General features: G+C 44.4%; 1 protein-coding gene across 3 annotated transcripts; it reads right to left on the minus strand.

The window, feature by feature from the left end:
- Positions 1-917: 917 nt before the first annotated feature.
- Positions 918-17062, minus strand: PRR29 (proline rich 29). 3 transcript variants are annotated; one of them, XM_081838276.1, is made up of 6 exons: positions 16763-17062; positions 11354-11447; positions 9997-10112; positions 9162-9352; positions 7879-7949; positions 918-1048 (listed from the first exon to the last, which is right to left on the minus strand). In XM_081838276.1, exons 1-6 carry the CDS (start codon positions 16835-16837, stop codon positions 933-935), a joined length of 663 nt encoding a protein of 220 aa, XP_081694402.1. In that variant the 5' UTR covers positions 16838-17062; the 3' UTR covers positions 918-932. The 3 variants fall into 3 exon arrangements, with proteins under 3 accessions (XP_081694402.1, XP_081694403.1, XP_081694404.1); XM_081838277.1 differs by lacking the exon at positions 16763-17062 and adding an exon at positions 13209-13408; XM_081838278.1 differs by lacking the exon at positions 918-1048 and adding an exon at positions 6768-6989 and having other exon boundaries at positions 16763-17020.
- Between the last annotated feature and the right edge of the window lie 598 nt (positions 17063-17660).

The following is a 17660-nucleotide window of genomic DNA, read 5'->3' on the forward strand; positions in this document are numbered from 1 at the left end:
AGAGAAAAACAGCAAAACATAGGTTTTTATTTTCATTGTTGTTGCTGCGGGGGGTGGGGGAGGAGTATGTATTTCTGTATTCAATGTCAGCTCACCAAATGAGAAAGCAAAACAATCAGTACAATAAAATGACACTAACCTATTTATTGCTTTCTTGGAGAAGTCTTTAACTGAAGGGGGGGGGGAATTCTGAGTCATCTTGCATGTCATACTTCTGGTTGCCTTACTCACGTGTAAAATGCCATTCTGAAAAACATTTCCGGGTAATGAAACTTGGGGAAATTATATTTAAAATGATATAGAACTTGTTAACTGTATATGGAAATGAAAAATGCGTCTGTAAGCTGGCAGAATTAGCCAAATCATGTTTTAGCTGTAATAATGTGAAAACTCTAATAAACTATAGATAATGACAACCACCACCACCACCACAACAAAAGGTGAAGGAACGTTACAGCAAACCAGAGGTAAATGATAAGGGGTCAGTCAGGGCACAACTTGCCTCAGAAGAAAAACCATGTGAGAAAACTGGGTGGGGCTGGAAATTTATTTATATGTTCACCGACACCCATCTTGCATCATTTCAGGGGAGCCTCCTTGTCTGATGAAGACCACATTATAATAGGATTTAAAATTAATCCCCAAAGCCTATGAAGTCCTACACTTAACAGCTTTTACAATCTTGTTCTCCTCTTGCATTCAGTTCAAACTAGGACTATACACTGAAGCTTGGACTCGGCACTGAAACCAGGTCGATCTGGGTGGATCGAGCTTTGGCCAGATTGGACTGAGGCAGCCCAGATCACCCCACCTGAACTGATCCAGGGCTGGCCAAAAGTGGAGTGTTTGGGCAGGAGGGGAGAAGACAAGGCGGGCAGCATCTGTAAGGAATGTACTTACACCCCAGGATTTAGCAGCCCTTAATCCTCTGCTCACCAGGTGAATGAAAGATTCAGTCCTTCACTCTGCACTGCGGAGGGGTGGGGTGGAATGAGAAGCTGTGTTGTTTTCTTTCTGCGCATCCTCCCTGCTAGACCTCTGGCACCGACTGAAGTTTTTGGGTTTTTTGTATTCTGCTTGTGTAGTTTTAACTAAGGCTGCATACATGCCATACCTATAAAGCAGGTGAGTGGCTGCAGAGAATCCTGGGGACTGTAGTTTGTTAAGGGAATTGTAGCTTCACGATGGATAAACTATACAGGCCATACGTATAAAGATAAAAGGTAAAGGGACCCCTGACCATTAGGTCCAGTCGTGGCTGACTCTGGGGTTGCGGCGCTCATCTTGCTTTATTGGCCGAGGGAGCCGGCGTACAGCTTCTGGGTCATGTGGCCAGCATGACTAAGCCACTTCTGGCGAACCAGAGCAGCACACGGAAATGCCGTTTACCTTCCCGCTGGAGCGGTACCTATTTATCTACTTGCACACTGACGTGCTTTCGAACTGCTAGGTTGGCAGGAGCAGGGACTGAACAACGGGAGCTCACTCTGTCGCAGGGATTTGAACCGCCAACCTTCTGATCGGCAAGTCCTAGACTCTGTGACATATAAAGTAAAAAAGGTTAAATTTGGACGTGATTTGATTTCAGGAAACACACATCGGAAAGAAACTTAGAATAATTTTGATCAATAAAAGATTGGGAAGGGACTTTGTGGCCTCTGACGTAAAAAAGAAGAGAGGTGTGATAATGTATATAAAACCTGAATTAGATCCAAAGCAATTAATTAAAGACGAGCAAGGAAGAATATTGATAATACAGAAAACATCACAAGGAGAAATATTATTGCTAATAGGTGTACATGCACCAAATGAGGAAAAAACGGACTTTTATGAGGCTTGAAGAAATTCCATTTGCATATATGAATGAAAAGGTAATTTTGATGGGAGATGTGAATGGTGTAGCTTCCCTGGAATGGGATAGGACTATAAGAAAAAGCGATACAAAGAAGGGAAGCTACCCAAGGCTTTTTTTTTTTTTTAAGATGACAGACAATTTAAGTCTAATTGATATCTGGGGAGAAAAACACCTACTGAGTCTTTAAGGATCAGGAAAATTAACAACATGGATACAATAGCATCATTTGAACAAAGTGTTTAACAAAGACAAGATACGAGGGTTGGGTGAACAAACATCAAAATTGGAGAGAGATCTGTTGGAATGTAATGTAAAACTGCTGTCTAAAATGTATAAGATACTATTGGAATGGGAGACAAAGGTTGAACAAGTAAAACCCTCAATGATACATTGGGGAATAGATATTGGTTATAATATAGATCTGGAAGCATGGGAACAATTGTGGAATACGGATATAAAATTTACAGCATGCTATGGTTTAAGAGAAAATTATATGAAATTTTTATATTAATGGTATCTAGCACCACGTAAATTGGCAAAAATGTATAAATCAAAATCAAATAAGTGTTGGAAATGGAAAGAGAAAATAGACTCTTTTTATGTTGTAGTAAGGTTAAAGCTTACTGGGAAATGATATAATGAATTGAAAAAGATGTTTAAAACGATGTTTGTAAAAAGAACAGAAACTTTCCTTTTTGGAATTATAGGGATAGAACTACCCAAACTGTATAGAAATTTATTCCTGCATGCGGTAAGAATGTTACTTGCCCAAAAATGGAAAGAAGAAAAAGTCCCGACGAAAGAAGAATGGATACAAAAACTTATGGAATACGCAGAAATGGTGAAACTTACCGGAAAAGTAAGAAATCAAGATAACAAACTTTTTTATAAAAGAATGGAAATGATTTATTGAATATTTACAAATAAACTGTAAACAGATAAGAAGATTGGCAGGATTATTGTAATAACCTGCAGTTTTATAAGAGTATAAAGTAGATGAATAAATGATTAAGTAAATTTGGAATATGTGGAAAATATAAAAAATAAATTTAAGGAACCGCAGAAAGAGGGGGGGAAGGAAGTTGGGTTTCGAAATGTTAAAATGATTGTAAAAAATTATTGAAATGTATAAAATTGAAAATTATAAAAATACATTTTTTTTAAAAAAACCAGCAGTTTTTATTCTGATTTTTTTAGTTTTAGCTAAGGCTGCATACCTGTCATACATATAAAGCAGGTGAGTTGCTGCAGAGAATCCTGGGGACTGTAGTTTGTAAGGGGAACTGTAGCTTCATAATGGATAAACTACAGCTCCCTGGATTTGTGGTGGTGGGTGTAAATGTGCTTTAAATGTGTGGTGTGCACCCTTCCTTAAAAAAACCAAACGCTTCATTGGATTACTTGTACACTGCTTAGAGACAATTATAGTTAAGCGATGTATACATTGTCAAAGTGAAATAAACAGAACTAATATAAATATATTAAAGGATCACTGCAGCTGCCTGCATATTGTGGTGGCGATGGGCACTGGGTCACATGGAGCTCCTGCGCTTCAATACTGATCACCACATCGCTGAATCGCTGAGTCCAGTCCACCTCATAGGCTAGTTATGAAGATAAAATGGGGAGGACGACCCACACACGCTACCTTGAGCTTCTTGGAAGGATGATATGATTCAGCAGCAGCAGCAACAACAACAACAACACAATTCACTAGAGCAAGGGTGAGCAAACTTTTTCAGCAGGGGGCCAGTCCACTGTCCCTCAGATCTTGTGGGGGGCCAGACTATATTTTGAAAAGAGAGAAAAAGAATGAATTCCAATGCCCCAAATAACCCAGAGATGCATTTTAAATAAAAGTGCACATTCTACTCATGTAAAAACACGCTGATTCCCGGACTGTCCGTGGGCTGGATTTAGAAGGCGACTGGGCCTTAGTTTGCCTACCCCTGCACTAGAGAGTTGCATGTTGATTTTGTGTTGACAGCACTCTTTACAACCGGTGCTGGAGGAAGAGGGGGCTCAGGGAACAAGAGCTGGTGGGTTGAATTCAAGGATAGGCTGTTATGGCTCAATGGAGAGTCTCAACCTGTGCCAGATTTACACACAGGCTGTGTGGGCTGTGGCCCAAGGCCTCATAATCTAGGGGGACTTGGACTCTTGCAAAAAAATATTTTTAAAACAGGCAGATTTTGCTATCTGGGCCCAGGTCCTTAGTAACGTTCAACATGTATGAGTCTGTGACTGTACAGCACTTGCTGCTTAGAAAAGTTTGTGGAGGCTTTAAAGCTACTCAGAGTCAAATGATAAAGTCAGCAATGAAGGGTTCAGTTCACTGTCTATCATTATAGCACGCATTCTGAGAGCAACTGAGGATTGATTGACATATCCTTGTGAATCACAGTAATATTTAACTTTCACTTTTTGTGAAAATAATAATGAGTAAGCAATATGAGAGTGGTGCTAGTAAAAGAAAACAAGAAGAAGAACAGAAGGAAATACTCAAACATTTAAAGCTAATCATGTCATATGGCTTCGTACAACAAGCAGAAACAGCCCTACCCAGTCCCTCAGATACAGAACATTTGTGTTTGCAAACAGAAGGAAATCAAGAAGATCATGCTGAGCAGTCTGAGCTAACTGAAGAACAACCAGATTATATACAGAACGCAGCCACCCAAGAACTTCAGAGAGAACTGTTGTCAGTAACTACAGAAACTTCTGGAGAAAGTGACAATGAAGTGTTAAGACCTACAGCCAAATAATTAACACAAAGCGCTGAAGGAACATGCCACAAGGTAGCTGCACCAAAAGCAGCAGTTCAAACTCATTAGCATTTTAAAGAATTGGAAAACAAATCAAATGATCTCAGCAAAAATTGTAGCATTGCACACACAAAAATACCAGCTGTTCATGCTACTACTCATTACAGATACAATAATGACATAGGCTTATGGACCACAATAAATAATGAAGAAATATCATTCTAGATTGAGGCAGGCCCATCCGAATGTCAGCACTGGGACGGACCTTTTACCCTTCAAAGTGAACACACAAAAACTAAGCCCATTTCTGCTCAAATAATTCATTCTCCCTCGAAAGGAAAAGTCTACTGTTCTGTATGCAAACCAAACTTACCCCAATGACAGCTTTAGCTTGTATTAGATTTGATGCCTGGCATCATACTTATCTTGTTCAACCCCATGGAAATTTTAAAAATCATATGAACTCTTTGCTAACACACTTAATGAAAAAGCATGGTGAAACGCTCACATAGTAACTCGAAAAGCAAATAAAAGCAGAGCAGGATTACTGGAGGCATGTACTTCAGCAAGTTGTTTCAGTGATTTCCCTTTTGGCAGAACGTGGCTTGGCATTTAGGGGAGATGATGAAACATTTGGTTTACCAAACAATGGCAATTTTGTTAGACTGCTTGAATTAATTGCCAAATTTGATCCCTTCCTGTGTGCTCACATAAATCAGTATGGCGGCAAAGACTCTAGTCAGTCATCACACTTATCCAAAACTACATGTGAAGAGGTTATGCAGCTGATGGCTAACACAGTTTGAGAAGCAATACTGAGCGACATCAAACAGGCAGGTTATTTTAGATTATCACTTGATTCAACATCTAATATTTCCCATGTTGATCAACTTGCTGTCATTGTTAGATAATGTTTCTCTTAGTGATGGATTGCCAGTTGAATGCTTTTGGAGTTTTCCTGAACTTAAAGATCACACCGGTGAAAGCACGACTGAGCTGATACTGAACTACTACAGTGAACTTGAAATAGATGCCAGTAAACGTAGAGGACAATCATATGACAATGCAGCCAATATGACCGGAAAGTATAACAGTGTTAAACAAAAACATCTGGAAAGGAACACGTTTGTAAAAGTTTATTCCATGTGCTGGACATTCCCTAAATGAGGCCAAGAGGGGTAGGCTGCCATACATCTGGAATTTCCCTGTGATTTGTCTGCTGGGATTTGTCCGTTGAAAATGGTCAGAATGTTCAGAAATTGGTTAAAATGTCTGGGGAAACCCAGGGAGGTCTTTTTTATTTTTTACAAGATGTAGTCCATTGGTCCTCAGTTGGTGAGCTGGGACTCACTATAGCAGAAGTGGCTAAACTTTTTTTTGAGCAGAGGGTATGTGGCCATCCCACATTCTGCATGCACATTCACTTGCACATATAACACACAGGACACCTACACACAACACACACACACACACACACACACACACACAGGAAATACACAGAAGCTGGATACAAACGTACCATACACACAGCCCCCATTTCAGCTGATCCTGATTTTCACCCCTCCTTAATCATCATTTCTTTCTTTTTTTCTGCTGCCAAAATCAGTGCTACCACTTTAAACAGTTATGCCCCCCAAAAAAATAATAATTCTGGAAACAATAGTTTTTTGAAGAGTGCTGAGAATTGTTAGGAGATCCCTATTCCCCCCACAGAGCTATAATTCCCAGAGTGGTTTAGCTGTCAGTCCTTCTTCCCAGGGAACCCTGGGAATTGTAGCTGTGTGAGGGGAACTGGGCAGACTCTCCCATCTCCACGTAAGGCATTGGTAGGAACATGGCACCCTCCCATTGGTGATGGACTCCATCTTCCATCAGCCCCAGCCAGTATGGCCAATGATCAGGGATGATAGGAGCTGTAGTCCAACAACATCTGAGGGCACGAGGTTGGCAACCCCTGCCTTAAGTTTTGAGGAAGGATGGTTATATAAATTATTCAGATAACTGGCACTGATCTACAGAGGGCTGTTGCTTGTGGGTTTCCCACAGAGCTTCTGGTTGGCTGCTGTGAGAACAGTCCAGGACTAACTGGGCCTTTGGCATGACCCAGCAGGCTATTCTTACGTTCTTATGATTAAATGCAACTCAGACAAATTGATGAAGTTTATTCCAAATGCACATACTCAGAGGCCTCGATCAAACAAGGGGAGGAATATGCCACCAAGTTATCCATGTCACAGCAGTGCGGTTTGCTCAGTCTCTGATGCTGAAGGGGCAGCCAGGCGGAGTTTGAGGCCTGCGTCTTGTTCTGTAAATGCTCAAGCAGGTTAAACTTTCACCTCACCTCCGTGCCTCAGTGTAGTCATAGTATTCTGGAAGGAGGAACCACTTATGTCAGCCTTGCCAGTGCATAAAGGTAGCCCCAGATCCCCCCCCCCAAGCACTGTCTATCTCAGATGTATTTAATAGCATTGTGAGTTGAGCCATCTTAATCGGGGTCCTGAAACAAAAGAATTGAAATGGACTTTAATGGCCAGGAATGTCTGGCAGGGAATCTCTCTACAGCCCTGGATTGTAGCACCCATCAGGGTTTAGGAAGGTGGCATCCTCCCGCTGGTGGGAGGAAGAAGAGAAACCATTTAGAGCCAATTTAGAAAACAATTTGGGGCAGGGTTGTTGTTGTTTTTTAAAGGAAGGAAGAATGCTAAGTGAGCTGTGAATAAGCCAAATGGAGAAGCAGGGCTGATGGATTGGCCGCCTGCTGTGGAAGTGCCTGTTTGCCTCCACCTAGGCTCTCCTTTTATATATCTGTAGATGAAGCAAATATTATGAAAGTAACTTATTTCCAGTGTTTTAAACCCTGTAGTGCTGCTCCAGGACTTTGGGGGAAGCAGGGAACGTGTAGTAGTAGTATTGAACAGGTGGAGCTGGAGGGAATAAGTTTGTGTAGAGCGGCTGTCCCCAAGCTGGTTTCCTCCAGGCTTTTAAGACTATAGCTCCCATCATCCTGTTGGCTATGATGACTGGGGCTGATGGGAGTTGTAGTCAAAACAAAACAAAACAAAACATGGACGACACCAGGCTGGGAAAGGGTTGGCGCAGTAGACTAAAATTAAGTAGGTGGCAAAGGTGCCATGGTGTCAGCATTAGGATGTCTGGGACAAAGAGATACCAAAAGCCCACTTGCACAGAAAGGCTTGGGAAAATAATAGCATTGCCAGGGGATTTCGGAAACAGATGCTTCAAAGCCTGCACCCTTACCTGAAGCTGGTGGGACATCGGCCATCACAGTTCCAGTGGCGCTTGGTGGTGGGGGTGGAGGGACTGGTTCCCTATTGGGACAAGTCAAGATGGGACAGTTAGTAAAAACTGGGGTGCGAAAATCTCCACTGGAAATTCTGTGTGCCTCACAGAACTGCTCAGTGCAAGTAGGAGAATCAGCTTAGCTAATGCTAACCAGGCAGAGGGCCTTCTTGGTAGTGGCACCTGCCCTGTGGAACGCCCTCCCACCAGATGTCAAGGAAATAAACAACTATCCTACTTTTAAAGGACATCTGAACGCAGCTCTGTTTAGGGAAGTTTTTAATGTTTAATGCTGTACTGTGTTTTTAATATGGAGCCTCCCAGAATGGCTGGTGAAACCCAGCCAGATGGGCAGGGCATTATTATTATTATTATTATTATTATTATTATTATTATTATTATTACAGATGCCTGCAGCCCCAAAGTATCATCTTTCATGTCTTGTCTTATGTGTTTTTTTCAAAGACACTTTTCTAGGCCTTATTATGATGGCAGCAAAAATTAAATTTGGACATGCTTACTAGTTGTCTGGTGAAAATGTTGGAGGCCGAAGGAAGAAGGCCTGCACAGTGCAGGGGTTTCAGGGCTCTACAGACCTCCTTGTCCTTCTCCGGGACTGAAAGAAGGGGGCTGGATCATGAGCAAAGGCCCCATATCCATATCTGTGCCATTTATTCAGGCAGCAGAACTTGGATGGGCAGGGTCCTGGCTGTACCATTAGCTGGCCACCGCAGGCAGCTGGTTTTAAGGCAGCAAATGGTTAGTTATTAAATTTATTGTCTGTGTGATTTTACTGCTAGGTAGGGAGAGAGGTTCCTAGTGGGATTTTCTGCCTGATGTGCCAGAATAACCTGGCTGGCTTTGGTACTATGCTCACCTTGACTTTGAGGGGTCAGGGGCAAAGCACTATTTGCTGCAAAATCCCTCGGGCTGGCTCTGCCCTGCCTGGTGAAAAGTTGGGAGATATTAGCTGCAAACACATGACTCCCCCCCAACAACAAAAAGAATCCTGGGAACTGTAGTTTGGTGTTGGGAATTACAGCTCTGTAAGGTTCATCGTTGTCCCGGAAGTCTTGTGGCGAGTGTCTATTATTATCTCACTACTTGTGCTAGTGTTATATTTTTGAATGCAACGTTTGGAGTGTTGAGTTGCAGATATGAACATCTCCGTGAAGTTCTGTGCCCCGCCACATTTGATTGTGCTATCCTTTCCTCATAAACCCATCTCCAGCTACACTGACCTGTCTTGCCTCCCCATCAGCTGAAGGTCTGGGCCTACATGACGAATGGCAGGTTGTTGCTGAACCCGAGATGGAGACTGCCATCCCATGAATGGAATAATGCTTGGATAGGGGGCATAATGATGGTGGAACGTAAGGGGGACTGGGTCATCCTCTTCCTCTTCTTCTATCTGCCAAGGGATGTGGGATACCTGCAGGAAAGACAGGGTGAAAGGCTTGAGAAATGTCCACTGGAATACATCAACCCCACTTTCCTCCTCCAGGGTGACCGGGTATATTTTATCTCTTATGGAGAAGAGTGGTTGGGGCAGAGTTGAAGCAGACAAAAGAAAAGAAAAGTTAAGCTAACCCTCCACTCTGCTAGGCCTCTGCTCCCAATCCCAGCTTTGATCTCAAGTCCTCCAATAATCCGGAAGGATTATTTAGGAAAGGAGAAAATGTCAACCTCTTTCCCCACTTAAAATAGGAACAGATCAGCCTATTTCTGCCCTGTATATCACATGTTTGTTTGCAATTTCTACATTAGCCTGCATTTTTTAAAGTCCAAATGAAAACTCATATTTAAATATGTACTTAAATGCATATTTTAGCTTGTTGCAAGCAGTTCTAAACTTATTTTACCCTAAAACAAACAAGTTAAACACAGTTTGGTTCGTTTATGAACTGAATTGCAAAATTCAGAGAAGTGCAATATCCAAATTACATTCCAACCTACATATTAGTTTGGTGCAAATTAAGTGGGGTGCAAATTAGGTTCCTTTGCTTAAAAATGTGGACCAACCAAAATTCTCCTCCTCCATCTGTGGAACAGAGCATTTCCCTTCCAGTTACCTACCTGTGCCAGAGACTGGGCTGGGCTGTTTTCAAAGTGTGCCACTGCTGACATGGCCAAGTTGTTCATTATGACTTGGTGCATCTGAGCATTCTGTATCATCATGAGATCCATTAAATCTGCCAGAAAGAAAGGGTGCAATGAATGTTCTGAGCCATAGATGGCACTTTGCAAGGACAAATGGCAGGCCTTGTAAATTAGCTGGGCAGTGAAACAATCTCTCCACTTTCAGTATAGTGAAGTGTTGGACAGCGAGCTAATCAAGTGAAATTCTACAAACATGAGAAGTAGCTTAGTTAAGAAGATGCCAATGCTTAGATTATGTGAACTAAGTTAGGAGCTAATATACAGTGGTACCTCGGGTTACATACGCTTCAGGTTACATACGCTTCAGGTTACATACGCTTCAGTTTACAGACTCCGCTAACCCAGAAATAGTACCTCGGGTTAAGAACTTTGCTTCAGGATGAGAACAGAAATTGTGCTCTGGCGGCACGGCAGCAGTGGGAGGCCCCATTAGCTAAAATGGTGCTTCAAGTTAAGAACTGTTTCAGGTTAAGAATGGACCTCTGGAACGAATTAAGTACTTAACCTGAGGTACCACTGTATGGGAATACAATTTCCCTGCAGTTGAAAGAATAAGGGAAGTTGACATCACTCCTTTTTAAGTTTCTCAAACAAGGATTGGGTATATCACAATGACAGACATGTATGCACATGGCAGTCTAAGCCACAACTCTGGGACTCACAAATGACCCCTGTAAAGTCATAATCAAACTTCAGGTTTTCAGAAGGCCTTGAAAACCTAGTTGAGGAAGGTGGGTGCAGTCTGTGGGGTGATATTTCATCTTGATATTGTGCTCCTTTTGGCTGGTGGATTTGTAAAACTTGTTTCCTTTCTGGGCTACAGGACCAGCAACAGGCTTCCCTCAGCACAGGCCACCAATGCTGCGGCCCAATGCTGCGGCCCTGAATACACTCTGGCTGCTGCCCCCCACCCATGATGTGTCCACATAGTATTTCTTCTGCTGCTCCTGCTATTACGCTGGTGGTAGCAGCAACTCTACTCACCACCTTCACTGCAAATTTAGTTGTAGATCTTTGCCCAGAGAACGAAAATTCAGCCAACATTTAAATTGCACATTTAAGGGTCTGAGTATTTAGAAAGGGTGGGTAGGTGGAGAGGTTGGCGCATTTATTTTTTGCCTTCCAATCTGCTATAAAGCCTGATTTGGGATGCAGATGATTTACATTCAGCCCTACCTTTTTGGATCCTTGGGGTGGGTGGGTGGGTTTCGGCGCAGAATTTTAAACACTCCTGCTAATGGCAGGCATGGCTTTCTTGTGCTGGGTTTCCTACCTTCCCTGATGTGCCCTGCCTTGCTGGATGTCGGAGGAACAGATGTAGCCCAGGGCAATTGCTGGAGAATTGTCACCTCCGGCTGTTGCGGAATCTGAGAATTAATGTCAGAGAAAAGAATCAGTCTGTGCAAATAAATCCTGTCTCTTCTTAGGAGGTCATTTCCCCGCTCCCTCTTGGGCCAGGTTTTCCTCTTTTCTTTTCTTTTGTCAAGTTACACATTTATTTAATGAGAAGTCTGATGCAAGAGCCAAACTGGGTATGATAGCAGGACAGACATTTTCCTGCAACCAAATGGAGGATGATCGCCAAATCTGATGAGGGCAGCAGTGGGCTGATGGGGTGTTTAAACCTTTCCCCACGGACTGTCTGCTCACTCAGTGGCAGAGCACATGATTTGCATGCAATAGGTCCCAAGTTCAATCCCTGACATCTCTGGGTAGGTCTAGGAGAGACCCTGAAATCCTGGGGTGTTGCTGCTAGTCTGTGTAGACAATAGTGAGTTTGATGGGACAGTCGTTTGACTCAATATAAGGAAGCTTCCTATTTTTCTTTCCTAATAATCCCCCCCTCCTGCTGATTTTCTCCTAGCATGGGGTGGGAAAATCATGGACCCAGCATTGTTTCCCCTCTGGGTGAGGAAGCACAACAAGGTGGGTTTTTGATTAGAAAATCAGCCTTGGGAGTGGATTAAGCATGCCCTGTTTCCAAACGAATTCCTTTTGGAACATTTGGCGACGGCAGCAACATTTATAAGTGTGCGCACACACACACACACAAACATCAGGAGATGCTTCATGTGTCCCCTACATCACCTGCCCCCCTTAGCTTCGCATGTGAGAAGGCCCCCCTTTTGCCAAATACTGGTCTGACTGTGCAAGCAACCCAAGCAGCTGTCTGGGGAGGCAATATATCTATTGGCACTAAGTGTAGGAGGTTGTGACTCCAAGAGTTGTACTCTGTGCAAGAACACCTTTTACAAAGATTCTGCCCTTGGATTCCTCATCCATCCATACAGAAGAGCGTATGGAATGAAACATAGGCTCTGCTCTGCAACATTTGGGGCGGCTCCAAGCCATACTTTTATGTATCACCCCCCAAAAAATCCCAGGAACTGTAGTTTGTCAAGAATTGCAGCTCTGTTAGAGTGAAACTACACTTCCTAGGGTTCTTTGGACAAAGTCATGTCCTTTAAATGTGTGTTGAATGAGCTTTAAAATATACTGTGTGGCTCTCCCCTTTGCCTAAGGAGGCTGTGTAATCCTATTCCTTGGGGGATTTTCAAGGCAAGGGTGGTGGTGGAACTGTTTTCCCCAACCCCTAATTGCTGTGTGGGGTCAGTTCCCACATGCGAAGTCCAGGGCAGAAGGAGGGAAATTCATTGACAGGATTCAATGAGGCAGTTTGCGGACTGCCTCCCAATTGGGTCATGGGGTTTATCTCTGAGACAGAAGACGGCAGGAGGGTTTAACTGCTAGGTGATCCTGCAGAATCCCCTCCAAAGGTAATTAACTTTTTTATTTTTAAAAAAGCTTCATTAATTTCCTTAGCACAGGGCAACTGCAGCACCAGCTCCACAACCCTCTCTGGTTAGTCTTCCAACTGCCATTTGTAGCTGTGGGGATTATTGCAGATTTAGTGATGACACAGCATAAAATAGTCTGTTCCAGAATTTTTAAATTTTGCACCCCGCCCCTGCAGCCAGCATCCTACTGCAACCTAGAGATTATTTTGTGGGATGTGGGGAGGATAAATCAGATCTTTCGGAGTCCCAAGGGACTCTCCTCTCTGCTGCTCATTCAGGGGCGCAACTCTGGCTCCCTCTCGATTCCCCCAGCCCGCAACGATGACTTACTGGTTGCTGAATGAGGTGCACTGGTAGGGAGGCGGTCCCTTGGCCCCTCCGATCCATTGCAAGGCCCCGACTGCTTGGTGGCAGCCAAAACAAGCAAGGAAACAAAGCAGGCTGGTTGCTAAGGGAGCTGTGCTCAAACACACTGGCCCTGCCTACCTGACAGGTGGCTTTTAGTTGTTCAGAAAGTGCCTTGTCAACACAAACCCCACAGGGCTGGGGTTGCCCAACACCATAAAAACGTAGTAATAACCCCACAGTATTACCACACACATAAAGATTCTAACACCTCTGAGGCACATACTTTTGGTGCCTCAGCAACAGTACCAGCTTGAGTGGTCACTTTCTTCTATTCTGATTTTAAATTATCGCCTTCCCCGTGTGGTAAATACTCTGGGTGTCTCCAGACTGTCGCTGTTTTGTGTGAGGGATTCAAGCACATACCAGAAATTTTGGCTTGTGCATTTAAAGTGGGTTAAAGGATTCTGTCACTCTACTGCAACAAATCTTTCTTTCTTTTAAAAAAGAGAGAGGACTTTTGCAGTTAGGAAAGTGATGGAGAAATGTGCTGAAAAGAACAGTGAGATCTGTAGCCCTGTGAGCTTCATTGTCTAGTTCTAGTCTGACACTCTAACCGCTACACCTTTCTCTCTCTGTTTCTGGTAGCCCTGTATTGGGAAGGAAAGCAAGCATGGAACTATATACTCTCCAACATTTTTGTCCCCAAACTTGGGGTCATGCCAGAGCACCTTCCGGTCTGGCTCTTTGGTATGACCCTGCTGACTCGCGCCAGACCAAAAAACAGGACTTTCTGGGATGCAAACAGAAGCTGGAATTGGCTTCTGTGATTCCAGGATGTCCCGCTTAAATTGGGACAGTTGTGGGATATGTGTGACCTCTCATTTCCATGAATATTCATCTCCCTCATTATCTCAAACTTCCACGGGATACAAATCATTGTTATGTCCAATGCCAACAATCTCATCAAATGAGGCTCCTGTCATTCTCTTTAGAAGACTGAATGGAAGGAGGGTGGAACAAGCCTCACATACTAAGAAAATTTATGCTTTGTAAGTTGGGGGCTTTTAGCTGCTGCTGCTGCAGTCAAGAACGATGGGAATGCGACATGTAGGCCATGATGAGGTCAACCCAGAACACGATGTTGTCCTCTTTTCTCAACCTCACATCACGCAAGGCTTTCCTCTGATTATCTGTGGTTTTCATAGGAATCATAGAATCATAGAGTTGGAAGAGACCACAAGGGCCATCGAGTCCAACCCCCTGCCAAGCAGGAAACACCATCAGAGCACTCCTGACATATGGTTGTCAAGCCTCTGCTTAAAGACCTCCAAAGAAGGAGACTCCACCACACTCCTTGGCAGCAAATTCCACTGTCAAACAGCTCTTACTGTCAGGAAGTTCTTCCTAATGTTTAGGTGGAATCTACCTAGTTTCCTGCTTGGCGGGGGTTGGACTCGATGGCCCTTGTGGTCTCTTCCAACTCTATGATTCTATGATTCTTTCTTGTAGTTTGGAGCCATTGCTCCGTGTCTGCTTCTCTGGAGCAGCAGAAAACAACCTTTCTCCCTCCTCTATGTGACATCATTTTATATATTTGAACATGGCTATCATATCACAATGAAGGGGGTTTGGGAGAGGAATCTGCAGTGTCAGGCAGCCTTGGGTATTTCATAACAAGATTGCCAAGCAACTGAAAACAAATCAACTTAGCCAGACAGCAAAACAAGAGAGCAAGGAGATGAGATACGGAAGGAGATAAGGCTGCTGAGCGTTGCAGTACGGAGCAGACTAGGCATAGGTGAAACTCACAACCTAGGGCCATCCCCATCTGGCTCCAACACAGAACCCACAAAGACAATCACCCTGCACACTTCAGGTGCCTTCTCCCATGTGAACCTAGGGGTACAGCCCCCTCATACAGTTAAAGCACCTCTAGACCAGGGCTTCCCCCAAAGAATTCTGGGAACTGTGGGCGGTCTGCCCCAGGTGTCACCACTGAGGGGGTGACAAAATGCACTCACCGCGGGGCCTGCAGCGCACCCGCAGGCTCCACACTGCCCCAAATAGTCTGCCCGCCACCTCCCCCTCAGCTGACTGGGAGGAGGCAGGCAGCCTCCTCGGAGGCCCCGCACGCCACCCCAGGTTTGCTCCACCACTGCTCCTAATGACTCTTGGCACCCTTAACAAACAATTAAGCAATGGGTGTGACTCTTACCTTTAGGCAGTAATCCACATTAAAGGCCCACGAAAGCTGCTTTCTGCAGGAACTGGTTCTGCAATAGAGTTCATTGAGCCTGATCTCTACCTGACCCACACCTGACGTCACATGTCAGGGCTGGGGCAGGTGGGCATGGTCTGGGGGAAAAGAGTCTTGCAGGCCCAGCTGGGACTTGTGCAGGGCCAAATCTGGACCATGAGCTGGAGGCTCCGTTTACTACAACCTACGGCAAAAGGGGCTAAAATGGTGCCCTCCAGAGATTGCTGGACTCCACCTTCCACCAACCTCAATGGTCACAGATAGGAATCACAGTCTAAAGGGTGTTATTGTGGTCATACCTGCTTCTTCCCCTGTTGTGCCATCTGCTTACCTGGTGAAATGACCTACCTAGATGCTCTCTAAGCCTTTGTTTTGAAGATGGACTAAGAAGCTCTTCCTTCTGCTTCCATAGTTCCCAGTATGAGCAAGGAGCCCACACATCACCACCATCCATCTCACTCTGCTCACTTCCAGGTCACATAGTGATCCCACCTTTCCAACCTAAGAGGCTCACCCCACAACGAGAACCCAGGAAAAAGCATTGTGAAGCTGCTGTCAAGTATAAAAATAATACGGGGAGAAGAAGCAAATCATCATAATCCAAAACTGTGGATAGCTCAATCGGTAGAGCATATTACTCTTAATCTCAGGGTTGGGGGTTTGAGCCCCACGTTGGGTGAGAGATTCCTACATTGCAGGGGGTTGGATTAGATGACCCTCGGGGTACCTACCAACTCTGTAATTCTATGAAAAAAGCTAAAGCTGTTTGTACAAATGGTTCTGGACCACCAGGGGGAGCTGTAGGCTTTAGATTTGTAGGCCTAAATCATTTTCTTTCTTTTTAAATTCCAGGTTGGGATTGTTTGGCCTTTCAAACATACCAAGAGCATCATAGGAACACAGGAAGTTGCCTCGTACCAAGTCAGACCATTGGCCTACCTAGCTCATTATTGTCTACATGTATATTCAACCTTTTCACATCCAGGGCTCACTTTTAACCCAAACAGCATATGGGGACCCATTTCTTCATCTTTCACCATATACTTGTAGGGTGGTAGTGCTCCTGTTGTGACCCACCTTCGATTAGGCCATCAGTTGATGACCAGGGGTCTACATACATATGCTAGCAGCAGCTCTCCGAGGTCTTTCTGGGCCCTACCTGGAGAAGCCCACTGTACAAAAGGAACCTGCCCATTTTAGCTTCTGACCCCACATGCTGCTAGCTTGTGCCTGCCTCCCCCAAGGGAATGTGGCCCTCAGGTTGAAAAAAGTGCCCCACCATGGCTCTCCATTCTGATCTAAAGGACAGGAATCGAGCCTCTCCGCCTCGAGTCTGCCTGCCAGCTCCCAGCATCCAAGAGCTAGTGTGGTGGTTATAGAGTGTCAGACAAAGGGGAGGGGGGGCAGGGTTCAAATCCTGACATGCCCATGAAGCTCACTGGGTGACTTTGGCCCAGTCACAGCCTCTCAGCCTAAGCTGCCTCACAGGGTTGTCGCGAGGAGTAAATGACGAGGGGACAACCACGTACCTCACCTTGAGCTCGCTGGAGAAAAGGTGGGATATAAATGCAATAAATAAATAAGAATAAATACCTATTTTTTGCTCTATAAGACACACTTTTTCCCTCCTAAAAAGTAAGGGGAAATGTGTGTGCGTTTTATGGAGCGTTTGCAGGCTGCGCAGCTATCCCAAAAGCCAGAACATCTCCCTCTTGCTGTTCTGGCTTCTGGGATTCAGTTTTTTTTTTCTTGTTTTCCTCCTCCAAAAACTATGGTCTTATGGTCTGGTGTGTCTTATAGAGCGAAAATACGGTAAATATTAGGGAGAAAGGAGGCTTGAGAGACACCCCCCGCCCCAAGTTGGAGAACCTAGGGCAGAAGTGAGGAACTTGTGGTGCACCAAATGTAGCTGGATTCCAACTTCCCTCAGTCTCAGGCAGTGTGGCTCAATGGTCAGTGATGATGGGAGCTGGAGTCCATCACCACTGGGATGGCCACAGGTTATTAGGCATTAGGGCATTAATTTCTTTGCTGCCAAGGAGAGGTGAACGGAGTCACCTGTTCTGGCCACCACTTCCCGAAAGGCTTGTCTCAACAGGAAAGCTTTACAAAGAGTTAATTAATCCACCCACTCACCCTAGGCTCTGGAACCAGACCAAGAAACCTCGCAACCCCTA

This window comes from Podarcis erhardii (assembly GCF_964252035.2).
Source record: "Podarcis erhardii genome assembly, chromosome: 13".
In the NCBI taxonomy this organism is placed as follows: domain Eukaryota; kingdom Metazoa; phylum Chordata; class Lepidosauria; order Squamata; family Lacertidae; genus Podarcis; species Podarcis erhardii.